Source organism: Metopolophium dirhodum, chromosome 8 (genome assembly GCF_019925205.1).
Source record: "Metopolophium dirhodum isolate CAU chromosome 8, ASM1992520v1, whole genome shotgun sequence".
In the NCBI taxonomy this organism is placed as follows: domain Eukaryota; kingdom Metazoa; phylum Arthropoda; class Insecta; order Hemiptera; family Aphididae; genus Metopolophium; species Metopolophium dirhodum.
In genome coordinates, this window is record NC_083567.1 from 28,031,433 (window position 1) to 28,050,525 (window position 19,093).

Consider the following 19,093-nt stretch of genomic DNA (forward strand, 5'->3'; position numbering starts at 1 on the left):
CAGAAATAGAAATCGTCCTACGTATATACACTATATACGTCTATACAGTATAATGCTATTATTATGTGTGTATGCATTAAATGTGACGTCATTAACGGAATCAATAACATCGAGAGCACTGCAATCGTAATGACAGCTATTAGCAATGTGTTATGATAATAATTATTATGAGAGTACTGAAAATTTGAAGTGTACAAGAAAATAATAAGGTGAAGGGCAAACAACAAATTGTGTTTAAATATTTATTTAGAGCGATTTATAGTGTATAAAAATTAAACAAAACGATCATTGTCGATAGTTCTGAGACAATCACCAGAATTCAATTATTTTTAATTTTTTACCAGTCAATATTAATTGAATGGTGATGATTATATTTTTGACGTTTGATACAAAATAATTGGTACACATTTTAACCCGATATTGGTGGTTGGTGCAATGTGGTATAAAATCAAATGATAGAGGTTTTTAAAAATTTTCATTTTTGATCTGTTATGATGTTTTTTTAATTGAATTCTAAGCTTTTCGTAAAATATATGGATATGATTATGTTTTGTTAAGTGTGTGCGAGTCCCTTTTTTGTTACAGTTGTCCATATAATAATATAATTTCGCAGTAAGTTGTCGTCGCACCAAAACGATCGTATTTTCCATGATGTAACAAAAACGAAAAAGCGTTATAATTTTATCCCTCTGCAAAAATCGCTGACTGCTAGTGTCCGCCCTATACGCGGCGCGCTTCGTTTATGGCCATCTGCCGCCCGGTACTTTGTTATTTTTATTACTGGTAAATTGCAAAACAAAAAATCGGATTTGTCATCCTATTAATGGATTGAAATTCTCCAAACGTATACACAATGAAAACTCTCGTTTTTATAGTCTCACGGTGTATATGAGTGTGGTTTTTCATTTTAACAACCGGCTCTTTTTTATTACTACGCGCGATTATCTGTGTAATATTATATAATGTACATATATACACATAAAAATATAAAATACTGGAAATAATATTCCAAATACCTGTAACGACATTGCCCGGTATATGACTATCAGGCATATTTTTATAAATATTTATAAATTTTAATTGCAATCTATAATAACAGTTTCCAATCTTGGCAATCGCCATTAAAACGGACCGATCCTAGGACATGCCGAATGCTTGCTATAATATACGCTTCGGAACTCCAGTTCTCATCGAGTTATTTAGTTGTGTGCGATTCCGAGATTTCTATATACATGAAAAAATGTCAATTAAAATATGAAATGGAATAATAGTTTTAGTATTGTGCATTGTCGTATAAAGTATAGATATATAATATTATAAATGTATAACAGTTTAGTACCTAGCTAATTAGTAACTACTATTGGAGTTTTTTGGATAATATTTCCAACCGGAAATGTCTAATTGACCAAAAAAAAATATCGAATTTTACTCTATAGTATGCTAATCGTCATTATTATCCCTATACACATAATAACTGGTTATTCATTGTCGTTGATTAGGGTTGGGTGCTGTCAATTTTTTTTCAATACATTATAAATGGTCGTCTATATCGATTTTAATTGCTTCCACTTCGCCACCGCCTCATAAGTCATAACGCAGTCGTTGTGCGACCACGTTAAATTAACTTGAGCTTTAAAAGTAAAATTCTGATTTGTTTACAAACGAATAATCAGCTATATTTTACATAATAACAACTAGGTTGTGAATGTAATTGCGTAAATAATTAAAAAAATATATATACAATGCATTGTGGAATTTTTTTCAACCATCATTTGATTGTTACTAATTATTATATATTCATTTTATTATGTAAAGTTGATTGATTATTTCTAATACCAAATACCAATATGGTAATCTTAGCTATGGTAATTTTTGAACTTTGTCTCCGTACAATAAAATTGCGTTAAAGATTACCCTGAATGTGTTTAGATGGAATCCCGATAACAACAATTTATAATCATTTTACAACTATATTATGATCAATAATCAAATTGTTATTTTTTGACCAGTATTTTTTTTCGAATTATAATACATTTAATAACAATATGATACATCTGACCGCGCTGAACAAAGCATAGTACTATACAATTACTGTCAATACAGCCGATTTATTTATGATATATAATATATTAATATTATGTTATTTACGATTAAAAAAAACTCCTTACGTCCACATTTTTGTGTCTCGTTCGGAAACACACTCTTCTATACCTATCGTCACAAAATTTAATTTCACTAATATTTTTTCCCACGTTTCGTACTTGTTATGCATTCATCAACGTAAAGGAATTAGTTGAAACGCCGCGGCCGCGCCGTCGCCGCTGCCGCTGCCGCTGCTACTGTGTATCAATAACGACAAAAACGAGACTTACTCTGCTGACGAAAAGAGGTTAATGAACACTGGGGGATTTTTTTCCAACTCTTCCAGGGCGGGGCTTCAATGAAGAAGTAACAAAAAAACAAACAAAATATTAAAATAAAATTACAACAAAGACAAAAGGAAACGCAAAGACAATGAACTTGGTGATTTGTTTAACAACTTCCGAACAACATCACATGATGTGAGGAGTGTACATAAATCCCGCCAGCTCGCGCACACGCGTGCGATATATATTGTGTATTTTGTATATGTATATATGTATGTATGTATATATTATATATTGTGCTGTCAATAATAATAATAATAATAATAATAATAAACAACGCACTGGCTGTATATAGCAATAATAGTCGTCATAACGTGTGACTATACGGAATTTGTCGCGTGGACATGTCGGGAATTAACAAATAATAACAAAGGGAAGGTGGGGGACGTCGTGTTGGAGTCCATTTATCTGGTTCTACACTCACACACACACACGCGTGCGCTATTGTAATTTCAAATTACCTCTCGTACGATCCGATCGGATGGGAATTTTAAATTTCATATTTCGTTCTGTTCACGCAAACAAACACACACAGACGCGCGCACACTCGTCGCATTATATAATAATATTATATATTATATAGTAATAAATAATAATATAAACGTATACCTACGTACATCATCGCCATTGAGAGAGAAGTACATACTTGTAGCTTTCACGGGGTACGATATTCGTATATATTCGGACCCTTCTCGTCTAAATACCGTTCGAGTGCTGCCCCAAATTTCCATACTAAAATGTATTTATACTGCCCGAAACCCTACGACGAGAGGCTCTTGAGTGCTCGAGTAGTACACGTATTGTATAATATTATATACTCGGTCTCTCCCGCATGGACAGTCTGTAGTCCTCGTTTCCACCAATGTTCGACGCTACGTTTTGAGAAATAACAATAAAAATAATAATCATATTATTGTGTTTTATGATTTTGTAAAAAACTACTATTGAATAACCATATTATAATGACCATATATTGTGAAAGAAATATAATCATAATATGAATTGTTATATTTTTGCAAAACAATCAAAATATTGTATTATAATAATAATTTCGGTTATCTATCTATTGTTATAATATGTGTGATACACTGATACACAATACTATAAAGTTATAATTACCGTTCAATACAATATACAATATACAGGGTAATTCTTTAGAAAGTAAACCTATGATATTGAAAATTTTTAAAGGTTTTGGTAATATTTTTTGTAGATAATTTTATACGATTGAAGCCAACACAAAACAAAAATGTTTGGAAATAAATTGCATTTTTTTTTTTTTTTTTTTTTTTTTTTTTTTTTTATTGAGTAACCCGCGGCAACATAGGCCATTGGGTGTGGGGAGGGTACTGTAGGTTTTATATTGGGTAGGTTTGGTAGGTTTTATATTGGGTAGGTTGGTACACGTGTGTGTTGTGTTTGGCAGAATTTCTAATGGGGCACCCGTAGGTTTCTGCCGTGCCCCGGGGTGGGGGGATGGCGGCACTTGTTCTCCGGACACCGTGACTTGCCCGAAGAAAAATGCCGCCCAGTGGCCGGGAGTCGAACCCGCGACTGCCAGCGCCGCAGTCGACGCGTTAGACCGCTCGGCCACCTCGTCCCCCCAAATTGCATTTTTATTAATTACTTATAGCTGTTTTATAATCATTTTTTAAGTCAATAATTCTGAAGTAGAATATTTTTCTGAGAATTTTTATACATTAATCGAATTTTGAACGAGTAGTTAATTAGTTATAGTAGGTATAGTTTTGGTGATCGGTGTGGAGTACTGGAGTGGTTACATAGGTATCCCGCAAGACGTTGGTCCACTAGTCAGCTGTGTCTGTTTATCTAAACCTTAAATACTTAAAACAGTTATAACTTAAGTTAACCAGTCAAAATTAATTAACTACTCGATCAAAATTTTATAAGTATTAATGCCTACCATCAATATCATTTATAAAAGTAAAAACCTTCAAAAACGATAGTAAAAAGTGGTTTTGTAATGACTTAAAAGTTCACATTCTAAAAAAAAGTTGTGAACTGTTTACATTAATTGAAAGAATCACTTGGTAATATACTAATATATATAATATACGCAGAAAAAGTGATTTATCGGTACCTATCTAAATAGACTAAAATATACAATTATTCATCGACATAGTATTATAGGTGTTAATGTGTTATACCCAATGGTTTCTACCATGATAGTGTGTCAACAATTAATTTTATTCGTTACGATTTACATATTACATAACACTACTACACATTGTAGTTATCGACAAGCGACGAGGGTCTTTATCGTTCTTATTTTCCGCATAACCGTGTATCATAATAACATTCTTTATTATATTGATAAATAATTACAAATTAGTATTTTTTCTAATTTTGTTCAACAGCATTTTTCAAACAACCTTTTTTGTAACGTGTAATATACGTAATCTCACGAATAGGCAATTATGAAAACGATTTTATTACGCGTTTATTAGGTAGCCACTATATTAGTTATTATTAACTAATCCTGATTAGAGTATATTAATATTATAGAATTCGTTCTATAGAATAATCTTCAATCATTAGTATCCCATATAACAATAATATTATATCGTGATAACGAATCGGCCGAACAGCTAATAACAATGATAATATAGTTTATGTTTTGACCACTTTAATAATAAAACAATATTATTCTTGTTTTTGTATCCGTTAATAAAAGATTACGAGTAACCTACATTATTGTTTTCGTCTTAACTCGTGGCCATCCCGAATAATATAATAATAAGATAATGAAAAAGATGACCGACTATACGCGTGCTTGTAAAGGGAATCTCCGCCGAGTCCACTTGAAGTCCTCCACTGCGGTCGAAGAGTGGCGGGGAACACGTAAAAAGTTTCCAAACTCAATCTTAAGTTTCAGAGTAAATATATAATCCAATGAAAGTTGTTAAATGCACGGCATTTCGGCTGTTTAAAATATCGTTTTTTAATGGGCAAAAGTTTTTCCGCCCGTGGATGATATCTGTTGGTTGTTTTTCGTATTTCGTATATTATAGCCCATTAAGCGTCTCAGGGTCAACCAGGATGATTGATGCAGCCTGCGAACGGAGTCGTTGACTGTCACTAATGTTTAGATATGGCGTGTTAAAATAATAATAATAAAACAAATAATTTACATCCAATTTAAATCCGTTAAACTCTCGCCAGTTCGGCGTCGAATGACAGAAGCACTTTTGATCGCTCTCAATTAGCTTATACATTCGATTATTATTATGATCATTATTATCATCTTTAATTTGATACTTTTTTTTCGCGACCGCGGGTGATTGCTGTTTCGCTTCGCGTTTCCATAAAAACGGGTTTCCCGCGCGGATCAATGCGAATAACCCGCGACATTTAGTTATTGTCATTTTTCCCTCCTTTTTATTTATTTTTTATTTACGATCACTCGGGCTTAACGATCTGTAAACTCCGGTTTGTCGGATACGATAATCTCTTCTCGTTTTCTCTCTCTCTCTCTTATACACACACACACACACGCAATTTCGTTCTCCTACCCGCTCGCCACTCCCACTCGCTATATATTTTCCCGGGAAATCGATGAACTTACGCGCCTTTATAGTTTATACATGTATAAAAAATAAATAAAATGGGAATTCATCCGACCGCGTTTTCCGGACGACAAAATTGCTTGTAATTGTTTACTATTGTAAACTTATTAGCAATGAATATATATATATATATATATATTTCTTTTTTTTCTTTTATCCTTCTACGCACGGTGTGTTTAGGCGCTCTGTTGTTAGGACTCTAGTCACGATTTATTTTAATTGCATTATAAATCCGAGGACTTGTCGGCTCATGATTATTATTTTGTGTATAAATATATATATTTTTCTTTTTTATGATTTTGTGGTCTACCGGCTTTCTCGGTTCCTCGGTGCGCGGAGTTACGGGATCACGGTATTAATAAAAAGTTGTCCAAGACGGTTTATCGGGGATTTAGAAGCGATTTCTCGCGTTTTATACTTTTCCACCACGCACACATAATAATATTATGTACCTATATATATAGTATTATTTATAGACACCGGATAAAAACGTTTACCGGGTATACGCATGTATATATTATAACATATAACTTACGTACGTTGAATTTTCAATCTTTCGGCTTTATATGTAGTGCGATTTTTCTGCTACCAGTCACGAATTTAATTTACGAAAACAACTCGTTAAAACGGAAACTTATTTATTACAGTATGATGATGATGTTGGCATTTATTTTTATATTATTATTATATTGTTTATTTCGTTATTCGACTCGATTTAATGGTGGTTTGGCTACCCGATTATGATTTCAAAATCAAATTGTATAGTGTGAAAAAAAACACAATATAAATTATAATACGGTATGCAGATTTATATCATAACAAGTTATTATTTTTAAAGTACTTGTGTGTACACAACAGGTGAATTATAATGTGTACTTGACAAGCCATTGGCACAAAGAATCAGCGACCGTTATTAATCATTTCGATGAAATCGTTGCTAAAAATGGTTATTTGATATTTTTTTATCATCATTTTGAAAGTGAATAATTATTTTATACTTGGCTGTGACTTTATTTCTTTTTGTGTGGAAACATTTTTATTCCTCACTATCAGATTTTGTGAGATAATAACGTAAGCGTATGGAGGAGTTTGTGTGTGAAACATTTTACATAAATTAATGGCAAATACTTTTGTTGAGCATACTGTAGTAGTATTAGCGTAGTATTATTCACGACAATATTAATGTTATGATCTATTTCTATAATAGTATAATAATATTTATAATATTAAGTCTCGTATAATACATTGTACCTGTGCTGTAGTATTGTAATCGTGATGCACCCGGCCCGAATACGCGTCGACAGATGACTTAGTATAGATGTTATTGAATTAGATAATAATGGGGGCACATTAAAAAAAATGTTATTGTTATTTTCATTTAATAACAATTAGAAAAACTAACTTGTTCGTCAGTCGTATAATATTATAATCGTAATATGCGCATGCGCTAATTTTTCTTTTGTTTCTCTGTCCGTCCGACCCGACCGGTTTGTCGTGAGGAGTACTCGTTTCGGACTGGAACCGGCAATTAAATCCAAAAAGAGCACTGTTTGATTTTTTTTTTCTTCTTCTTTTCGAGATGTAGATAGATGTTTCTGTGCGCGCGTGTATAAAGTGTGCGTTAAGATCGCGTGACCCGCAGTCTGCCGAAGAAACTGCCGTTTGACTCGAACTATGACTCATGTGGGTTACCATCAAGAGCCAAGAGGCTACTATAAGGTCTGGCCCGAATTAACCTCAATTCTCGTTGATTGAATCCCATTATAAAAGCGTGCAGCAGAAATCGAAATACATGCGTGGTACGAATATTGTTTGTAATTTATTATAATTTTATAATCTCCGTACGTGAACGTCTGTTAATTTGTATGTGCTCGGGACGGACAATGTCATTTTTGCGTGCACTGTCGTACACCGCGAGTGATTTTAGAAAACAAATCGTTTCTTCTCGTTTGTCAAAAATAGTGCACCTTTGCAGAACATGTCTTGATGATTGCGATTTAAGAATTTTGCATGCCAACCTGTTATATTTCTGTCGCACGGGAAATAATTATTACAACTCTCAAAGGTGATTGTTGTTTTATTAAGTACGAAAAATGCATTCACAAATATTTTCTGAGCGACTTTCTAAGAAGCTTAAGGTACGTTTTCATTGAAGTGTCTGGACGTGGCGTCTAGCGTCATTACGTCTGGACGTAGGTCGGAGTCTGACGCGTCCGTGCTGTTCCACTGTTTGACGCTGCAGGGAAACCGTATCTTAACAATTCTTCGCAAAGTAAATAACGTCTCGTCATATTGGCATATGGATGTTATACCTGCGCAGTCATCTGAAATGGAAATACAACACCCATATAATCTTAATATTATATCGTATTCCATTTAAAATTTATTAAATTCACCATTGTCTGCAGTGTTCAAAATATTGTAGTATAATGACGCGATAGTGGTGTTGAAAATTTCGAAATTTTCAAAATGACTCGTCTCTGTCGTCGCGTTAATTATATACTCGGAGGAACGAAAATTAATGGAGACGAATTAATTCTCTTGTCCGACGGTGCTGGCGTAGGTGGTGAAATGATAAATATATAAAATTACATTAAGCCGGTAAACATAAACGGTGCTTAAATATTCAAAAATTGTGTCGCGCAAAGATTGCGCGCGTCTAAACACGTGATATCATAGACTAATCGCATTTGTATGAATAAAAATATTGATATTAACGATTAGCTAGTCACGAAAAAAAAATAATTTCGATCGGGACCGGGAAAACCGTTCCTTCGTGTCGCCGTGGTCTGGAGCAGTATTATTCATCGTCCGTATATTCTTTGTACGCGAGGCAAATCATTTAACGACCATCACGTGTGAGTACTAAGTACTTGTGTAATAATAATAATAATAATAATAATAAATATTATTTACGCGCGTCCGACGCGGCGGTTCAGCGCGCTATCGTCCCGTCGGTCGTGCACGGTGGACGATGCACCCGCTCCGACGCCCCGCGTGACAACGACGACGGAGATAATCCTGCGCGCAAAGACGCAGCGACGGCGACGACAAGAAAGAGGAGCCACACCATTAATACCGCCGCCGCGTGTGTATTCATATAGAAGCCGTTTAAAACCCCGTGCGGATCGATAGCGTTTTACAACAAAAGACCTCCACCGCTCGTCGTCGTCGTCCCGCCACCGGTCGTGCTCTGCAGTGCGCGCGGCACCGCCGTTCGCGTCCTGGTCCAGGGGTGAGTCCCTCGTTGGATGATCGGGTGGGTGGGTGGAGGGGGATTCCGAGTAAACGGCGGACCCGATGGTAGGGATCGGTGGGCGGTAAGGTAGTCGCCTAAAGGGATTGCCCGTCCGTCCATCCGACGATGCGGAAAAACGGGAACGCGTCGGCTGCGCAGAGTACTCTCTCACTCTATCTCTCTCTTTTTCTCTGCGTGTGCATGCCCGTCTCTGTATATCTCCTCTCGCAACCACCGTTTTCTCTTTTGCCTCTCTCTGTCCATATCTCTTCCTCTCTCTCCGCCGTCTCGTCAAAGGGTATTTGTACGTAGTGTGTGTGTGTAGTTTAGAGTGTAAAGCTCGCTTGCCCCACCACCTTAGCCTCTTCCTCGTCGATGGAAAGACTGTGCAATGTGGGAGGACAGTACGGCGGCGACACTTTTCCGACAGTAAAACCATCGGACCGTGTTTATCAAAGGCCATATAAGCGCTTTAATACCACCGCGCCGCCCAAGTTAAAGCGGACGGTCAGCGTCAGCGGACAAAGCATATACGACGGCGGCGCGTTACCATGACGATAAAAGGACCCCGGAAATGTCCAGCGATTATTATTATTATAGCGAGAGAGAAATTGAGAGAGAGAGACAATTGGTTAGAGGGAGTGCAGGCAGACGAACAGGAAAGAAACCGTCGTCGTGTCCGAAATAGGACGAAAAATATATAAATAACGTAAATTCGCCGTTTAGGTGTGTGTGGGAAGTCGAATGTTTACAGCGGGGAATAACGCCAGCGCTCGCGTCCCTCCTGGGGCCGTCGTCACACGGCGTCGGTGGGCAGAAAGTCGCCGTTCATTCTTCCTTCGGTGTACTAACTTACTGTCGACTGTTTGTTCTTATCCGATCGGACGATATTATCAATAATAAAACGACGACAACATCATTGGTGTCGTCCTTCTCGACCCACATTTCTTATGATTAATTATTGTCGCGTCGTTATATTAATTAACGTCGTCAACTAGGCGGCGGTTTTCCAAGTTTATCGCCATCGTTTTTACACAATAAATAATAATATTATGTCCACCAAGTTGGCCCTTTTACAGTATGTACAATTCACATATTATATACATAATTATATAATAACTAATAACGGATTCAACCTGGACTGGTTTCGATACCGCATCCTTTTACGGATCTATAAGCGAGTCTAGTTATAGTAATATGATCTATATATTATATATATATTTATATATATATACCTATCCTACGAATGTGCGCACACGCGCGTGCCATCGTAATATTTTATTATTATTATCATGGTTTTTGCTCATCCGAGATCGTTGCGAGTCATTCCTTGTTATATTATATACCACCGTGAAGTCGCTCTTGTATAACAAAAACATCGTGACTGTGTCACATCGGTCGTCGCCCGTCGGCGAGTTGGCGTTTTATTCGAGGGAATGCATTCTGCTCGACTACTGATAATAACTGTTTCGAACCCAAAAAGCTCCGTGTCGTTGTTTTTATTTCTATTTTAATCGCACCGTCGGTCTAACAAAACATATAAGCATTAGGGAAAGAGAAATAATCATATAATATACTTACGTGTCGCACATTATTTCTTAAGAGCGGGCGATCGATATCATACACGTAACACGTAGGTACGCTGTATTTTTAGCGTTGACTTTCAACTTTCAAGTTTCAATGTTGACCACGCGTTATTATTGCGTGCGAAAATTGACTGTTGGTAGTTCATATAATAAAAAATAAACGGTAATATTTGGGCAAAAAATATCGTGGTCGGAACGTAAAATTTCGGGAAATATTTTTCTGAATTATTTATATGCATTGATTTGAAAATAAATTTTGTCGGTAAAGTATTTTACTAGGAAACGTATTTCATTTGAAAAATATTTACTCAGGAACGTATGCGTTTGGAAACTAAACCGTTTATTAAATATTTTTTTTAAATCGTATAATTGAAACCTATTTTGTCGAATATAAATATATGAAAATACGATTCCAAAGTAGGTAACACAATTTAATAAAAATACGGTTTCGAACGAATAATTTTCTAACTTGTTATGAACGCCTGTCGAAAATACGATAATACGATAACTAATTAATACATCAGATCTTCCTATACAGATATTCAGGGGCCGACGCTCGGTTGTTACTTGTGGGCCCATATCAATGGAAAATAAATACAGTCAAATATATTTCTATGCATATTTGCCAAGTATGTAGATTGTAGGTACTCGACGTATTAAACTATAATGATAAGGTAATGATAAAATTTAATAATAATATATAAAATCACTGGAAATATATAATTAGGTTGTCATTATTATACAACAATAGGTATTGTTTGCTCGATAGCTAATTATTCCAGTAATTTAGTAGTATACTTTAATAACACCATGGTCGCCATGTATACAATATAATTTTATAATAATAATATGTTGGAAAGTTTGATATGTACACACGACACACACACACACGTATGAACACGCATAACATCAAAAGCGTTATTCCAGTTCGGAGACTTCGGTGTGCTTTGGGGTAAACCCTTATGGTGTCGACATAATCGAATAATTTATGTGGTGGTGGCGGTGGTTGTTCGAGTACGATAATTTGGTCAGTTGTGCGCGCAACCGCGCTCGTCATGTGCATAATATTATCGTAATAATATTATGATGTACAAAATAATGGCGTGCGGAAGGGGTGGTGTCGAACGGGATAAGTCGTTTATATCGTAGATATTTAGAATATTTCCACGTAATATGGGCTATTGGCGGACCACAAAGAGTATATATATATATGACAAAACTGCAGCATTATAAATATAACCGCTTCTTTGGACCAAGGTCCTCGCGAGAAGCTCTCCTCCGCGGCATGCCTTAATCCAAACGCCTTCATGTATACACATACATTGCACACATAAAGACATAATATTATACTATATTATACTGCAGAGACTTAACTGCGGTTTTATATAGAACGTCCTTGGGTGTTTTTTTTTAATATATATTTTTTTATTGGCACAGCGGTCAATTATTGTGCGCCGGACCGTGTAATTCTTTTCACTGTACGAGGAAATCGTGACTTGGCCACTTCGGGCCAACTTCGGTTTTCGTTTTACTGTAGATTATTTAACGTGGTTTATACATATGACGCATAAATGCATAAGGAAACTAGAAGAACCGATATTTTAATATATACAATATCCATCATAGGCAGTCGCGTTATCGTTTGTGTTTGCATCGCATACGCTATTGTATGGGCTACCGTTATATAATATGACACTACACTATATTATTATGTAGATAGCTAAAAATGCATTAAAACTGTAGACGTCAAAATCATTTTTGTCTTCTGCTCTCGCGCTGTAGTAACTATATATTATAATTTTTTTTTTTTTTTTTTATTGATCTCAAAAAAATAACGTCGACAACAAAGGCCATTAGTTACAAATAAGGATTGTTACATTAATTAAATACTAAATAATAAACATTTTTTTTTTTTTTTATGTAAGATTGAACAATTTGGTTTGTTTCATAAATATTATAATTTATTATGCACCATTATATTATATCTATTAAAACGCAACTGTTAGGTCCAACGCACTGAACAAAACGGAAAGTCAAACGCTTCGTGTAGCCGAATGTCGACGGACACGACGTCGTCTATCGCTTCAGTGGTACAAAATGTAATATAATCGTTTTGTTTTCGGCGTCGAGGGAGTGTTGTTATAGAACTAATGGTACTTTAAATTTCGCACTCGACTATACGGTTTTTGTAATTATATAATATAATGTGTGTGTTTATATATAATAATATATAAGACGCGTATAAACCCGTACATCCCTCGTATTATAATATATTATATTGCGTCTTCGCGGTCGAAAAGAATGACGTGCCGAATTTATGAATGGGCGTCACCCGCACCCCCAAAAACCGTTTTGCTCTTTAAAACGACTCCTCACGTTTCGAGGTGTAAAACCACGATTTCAACCCTCTTTCTTTTTTTTTCTTTTCTTTGAAAGACCGTATAATTTTTTAATATATATAAAGTAGAGAGAGGTGTCCCGCGCTTAAGTTTTTTTTTCGTATAATTTCGTGAAAGGGAGAAACGTAATTTTTATGCTGGAGCGCAATATAATAAAGTAATTATTATTACGTTGAAAATAACATTCTATTAAATGCGGTCCCTAATCAAATTATTATTTTTTTTTATTTTTGCCACACGAAGCTTTAATAATATACATCAACATCAGTATTACTTGAAATTCCGTTTATTTATTTAATTTTGTCTTATTATTTATAGGGTTGTTTTAAAAATAAAAATGATATTAATATTATACAAAATATAAATGTTTATCAAGGACAAATAAAAAATAACTTTTAACACGATAGGTACATAATGTATAATTTAAAAAAAAATGTAAAGTAAGACAAACAATTTCAAACTGTACCTACACACGTTTTTATATTTTAACATAAAAATGTCCTTCGTTCAAATACGCGCGATAAAATCTAATAACTGCATTATTATTATTATTCGTGTGTGTTAGAAATGTTTGTTGTCGCTCGTTATTTGTATAATAAACATTGTTTTAACCTTACATTGATTAAAAGTCAACGCCCAAGCCATACGCAGCAGTCGCAGTACTACCCGTGTGCTTGTTCCAACGGGTGGTGGAGTCCGTCGGTAATCGTACATAATATAATATTATACATTATTATCATTATTACTACTATTATGTACACACATTATATTATTAATCCCGTGGGATCCAATTTAATTTTTTACTACCTTTATTTCGCGCTTTTGACGGACATTCGGTCCCGTCAAGCGTTTCCAACAGCATAATATAATTATTAATAATACATACGAACACAATCATTGATATTAGGCATTATATAGGTACGCGCCGCGTGTAAAAATCTGCACGAATAGTATTTTTAAATTTAAATTACATCAATCACATATGACATATTGTACACGTATAACTATAAAAACTGTTTCTCGTACGATACATTTTAATATATAAATACCTATTCTATATTATTTGTATCGTATAATTATGTGGTGTAGTGCACTATATTATACATTATTGCGTTAGCAACGAACGAAAATAAAATGCATTAAATATCACGTCGCCGCGAATGTGTCGTACAATCGCGGTAGTTATACCGAAGACGTCATAATTCCTGAGTATAGCCCATATTATGTACCTACCTATATAGTATATATTTATATATATTATTATGTGCAGATCGTGCAGTGAGCTCCGCGCACGGTATCCGATGACTGTTGTTCAGGTATTTGCCTCTTATCAATGACATGTATTTTCGCGTTGTTTCATTACGTTATATTATACATTAAAAGAATATATTTTAATATTGTAGGCCTCTGCGCACCGTACCAGAGTGTTATAGCAAACGCACCATTCGTTTTCGTATCGCGCACGCTGCCGCAAGCTGCTAGTACTACGTGTCGTGTGTTCTGTTCTGCAGCAGGTGACTTTGGCGAAGTCCGTCGGTTATCGTGTTTTTTTTTTCGTGCGGAAGCCCGCTAAATAAATAATAGTTATTATTCTTACTACCGTTATCGTGATTATTGTTGTTGTGGTCCGAACGGGTTTCGTACAATATTTATTTGTGAAAATCCACGTCGGCTAGTGCCAATCATTGTAATATATTTATCATCTTAAACGTCAATATTCTATAGATATTTTATAACATACGCGTTTGTACAAACCGTCGCGTTCTAACGCCAACGCAGAAATAATATCATTTTAATAACGACGTTTTCGTTCCACTACAAAATTTGGTAGTTTTTCTTGTCATATACTTAAATATTATAAAACTCGAGTGCGGTCAATGGTATATTGTTCAACATGATAATGACTTTTTGCATTCGAATATGTTGTAAGAATATGTTCGTTTTCGAAATTAAATTTTAATTTGTTCGCCGCCACCGGTTTCATAATTTCGGACTGCACTTGTCAAGAACTATATATAATATTACAGTATTTACCGTTGTGTTATGTGCGAGATCAAAACAGCTCCATTGTTTAAACGTTTCAAAGAGTCGACCTATTGTTCGAGGCCGTCCATTATTGGCGGATAAAATAGTGAAAATTTTTTTTTTTAATCATTTGCCCGCAAAACCGATTGAAGAGAAATCAATATAGCGGCGGCAGCGTCGTGTATTCATATTCGCACGCATAATATGGAGACAAGGAGATACCATTATTACATTTTGTAAATCCCGTTCAAGGTCAAACCGATCCAGTTTTTTTTGGCGCCACCATAGTATTATGGACGTCGATGACGATGACATAAGATACGAATTACTGAGAACATTACAAGTAATACACGCGTTGTTATTATTATTAATATTATTATTGTGTCGAAACCAAAAGTGATCAAAACCTCAAAATAATATATTTATTATTTATTACCGCTGTGAATAATAATATTGTATAATACTTGGTTAATGATGATAATATTTTAGCGCAAATACTGAATATCTAAATATATTATTAATTCCGTCCGTTTCGATGAGAAAACGATTATATTATTATTATTAATCTTAATTATGTCTACAGTCGGGTGTACGTACAAATATTTATTTTCCCACCGTGTAACATTACACTTGCGCATAGCTTAGAGCCGCAGCTAATGTGGTATTATAATAATATTAACGTATATCATCGTTCGTCCATAATACAGAATATATAGGTACGTAATGTACAGCACATGATAATATAGGCCATAGGGTATACCCTATTATAATATGAAATATATATTATATTATGGTAATAATAAAAATGTACAATAGTATAATATTACATTTGGCGCCTACATAATCGCGTACGTTTTCCACAATCAATCTCTGTGTTATAAATAATAATATTTTACCTATATGATTTTGTTCTATTTTTCGATTTCCTTTTGCGTATACAACGATGTAATTTTATTTTATCAACGACTTGAACAGATAACTTGGTGTTGTTATTCTTCGCTTGATTATCCGGTCGAGTTACAGTCGTTGTGCGTGAAGCGCGCTGTTGAACGAACCGGGTTACGTTTATGTAGTTAATTTATATATTATTATGCACTGGCCACTATAAAATGTACATTGCGCGTATTGGTTTGTTTTATAAAAAGTTCTATGATAATTATAGGACCATTAAGTCGTGCTGCGGGGGATTTTTTTTGCTGCTCCCCATCCCTCGCTGGTTGCCCAAAAGATGAGGTATGTGTGGGCTTATGGCCGTCATTCATTAATCACCAGAACGTTACAGCTCAGCTCCACAGGTAAATCGTGGGTATTCCATTCCTGTAATCTTTTTTGTATTATCCCTGCAAAGTACCATTTTCGTATGCGATATTTCGAAACTTTTATAAGTCCTAATACAGCTGCAAGTCGTTTGGTGAAATGTTTAGACTGCAGTGTACAATCGTAGACGTTAATGATGCGGTACTTGCAATTCGTATCCTAAACAAATCGATCGTCGTCAAATTACTATACAGGTATATAATCAGATGCATTTATAATTACGTTTTTATTCGATAAAGTATCATTATTGTGTATAGGTTTACGATTTAAGCCATTAAACTACATAATAATATTGTACACTCGACGCGAACGGCGTTTCGATAATAATATAGATATATATAAACATATATATAACCTAAAGACTAGCGGCAAAGCCGTTATTATTATTTTTTTTTTATAGTTGTGTTTTAATGAAATTTTATTATTGAAGTAGAAGAAAAAAATGGATGTCACGTATAATCCTAATTGTTTTAACGAGCCGTATTAATGATATATTATTTTCTGGACTAACCTAGGCCTTGATCACAGTTTGATTACATTGAACGGTAAATCGATAACTGTATCGTATATATACTTTTATCCGTGATATTGCAATTTGCAGGGTCCAATACCTGCAGTATATTTTATATAGCGATACTACAATATATATTCCTATAATACTGATTACAGACAATTGACAATGTGATATTAAGTGATAATAAAAACATAAACCTATACCTATAAGGCTATAAATGTCAGTACCTCTATATTGTTATTAATATTTACCAACGTTAACTGTAATGATATTTCCACGATTGTGCTTGCGGTTACACGAGACAACGATGATTCCCATATCAACTATACATCAATAGACTCGTTTGTGTTGTGCAACGTGCAGTGGATAAACCACCATATTTATGGGCTTACATAAAAGTCATGATAATATCGCGATAATGTATAATTTTTTTTTAATAGTAAACGTCTTCTCCGTTCAAATATATTATATTAAATGTATAAAAAATACGTAGTTATTAAAAAAAATGCTGATGTATAAAGAATAAAAAAATCAAGAACAAGATGTTATATTATAATTTTGTTTGAAAAATTAAATCCGGTCAAATGCAAATACATACTTAATAGAGACCAGCTCTGTCATTCATATAATATAAATATATCCTTTATAAACCAACTGTGTGATAAGAATAACACAATGGATCAAAATATATTAATTTTTCTATTTCAAACCTTGATTTAAGTTTAAAAAACTTGCGATAGTTAATATATATTAATAACTTACCCTATAGCTTTTCGCTTTTCCCCTTCTTTCCCAGAGACTTTTAATACCGCACACGGTTGTTTATTGTAATTTTTTATTTCTGCAAGTTTTTAATATTATTATATACCTAAATATTATGTTTTTCTCGATACTGCAGCAATAAAAATCCCATCGACGAGATTTATTTTTCCTGTATACAATTTATAATGTTTACTCGGGTGTATTATACATATTATTTATCGATTGGTAAAAGGTAAAATGGGATAAGCTATAATTAAGGCCTAAAAGGCATTGGTGTTTTTAAACAGGATGACCGACAGTTTCAGCTTTCGAACTCACAGCACGTGAAGTGACCAATAATGAAGTACCTATTTAGTTTTTAATTTCGGGACAAACGACACATTTACTTAGAAATTTTGACTTTGCTCTCCTGAAAAGTATAAAACTGTCACTTAATATTACCGCCTTTTGCCTTTAATCAGTCAATATCTAGATATGGTGATTGGTGGCGATAGCGTCGTACAAATTTGTAATCGATTTAGTAAAATAGAAAATATATATAACACAATATACCGAATAAACGGCTATAAATTTATAATGATAATTTAATAAAATGCGGAACCGGTTTTGTACGGTAAATGCGGTAAATGCTTGCTGTATAGGTATATGGTATTGGTATACAGCTGAAAGTATTCGTAGTATTTTTGCCGTCGCCTCAATGGCGATCGGCAGAATGCAGTTTTTGTTTCATCCAATGACAATAATCCTGTTGTCGTTCCAGAGGAAGAGAGACAGAAATGGAGTTTTTTTCGTTTCATTATTTTTATCTTTTTTTCTTCATTCGAGTAGGTCGAGAAATGAAAATTATTGCGTCCTTATTATTTAACACACATCTAAGAATAGTTGTGTGCGCTTGAGCAACAACAGCGGCAGAGTACAAAAAATGTTTTTTTAAAAAAAAAAATGCCGTCTCGTCTGGAAGTTAATCGCCAGCTCGTTTCTATACGAGAACCGTGTGAACCCATACATTTCATGTTGGCCGGCAATTGTAATTCCATTGTTGTTTTGACCAATTGAATATTTGAATTTGTTTTTGAAAAAATTCAGTGCCTTATTATTAATACAAAGTCGTTTAAAGAGCCGCCGATGGTGTTTATTTTACGTGAATCGCACGGTTCTTCGATAGTTGTAGATACCTATTACTAGCGATTTTGTAATAATCCGTGATGACAGCGGTATAATAGAGAATACGAGATTTTA

The 19,093-nt window shown here is 34.5% G+C and overlaps 1 protein-coding gene across 6 annotated transcripts in view; it reads left to right on the forward strand.

Annotated features, from left to right (window-relative positions):
- The window catches only part of LOC132951138 (transcriptional enhancer factor TEF-1), an 80,371-nt gene that overhangs the window by 13,579 nt on the left and 47,699 nt on the right, over window positions 1-19,093 (forward strand). The window contains exon 1 of one of the 6 annotated variants that reach the window (XM_061022863.1): window positions 14,704-15,604. The exons of 4 other annotated variants lie outside the window; for them this stretch is intronic. In XM_061022863.1, the coding sequence (XP_060878846.1) occupies window positions 15,554-15,604 (51 nt within the window). In that variant the 5' untranslated portion in view covers window positions 14,704-15,553. Of the gene's footprint in view, window positions 1-14,703; window positions 15,605-19,093 lie in introns of those variants that run through there. One more of the 6 variants, XM_061022866.1, reaches the window with a different exon arrangement.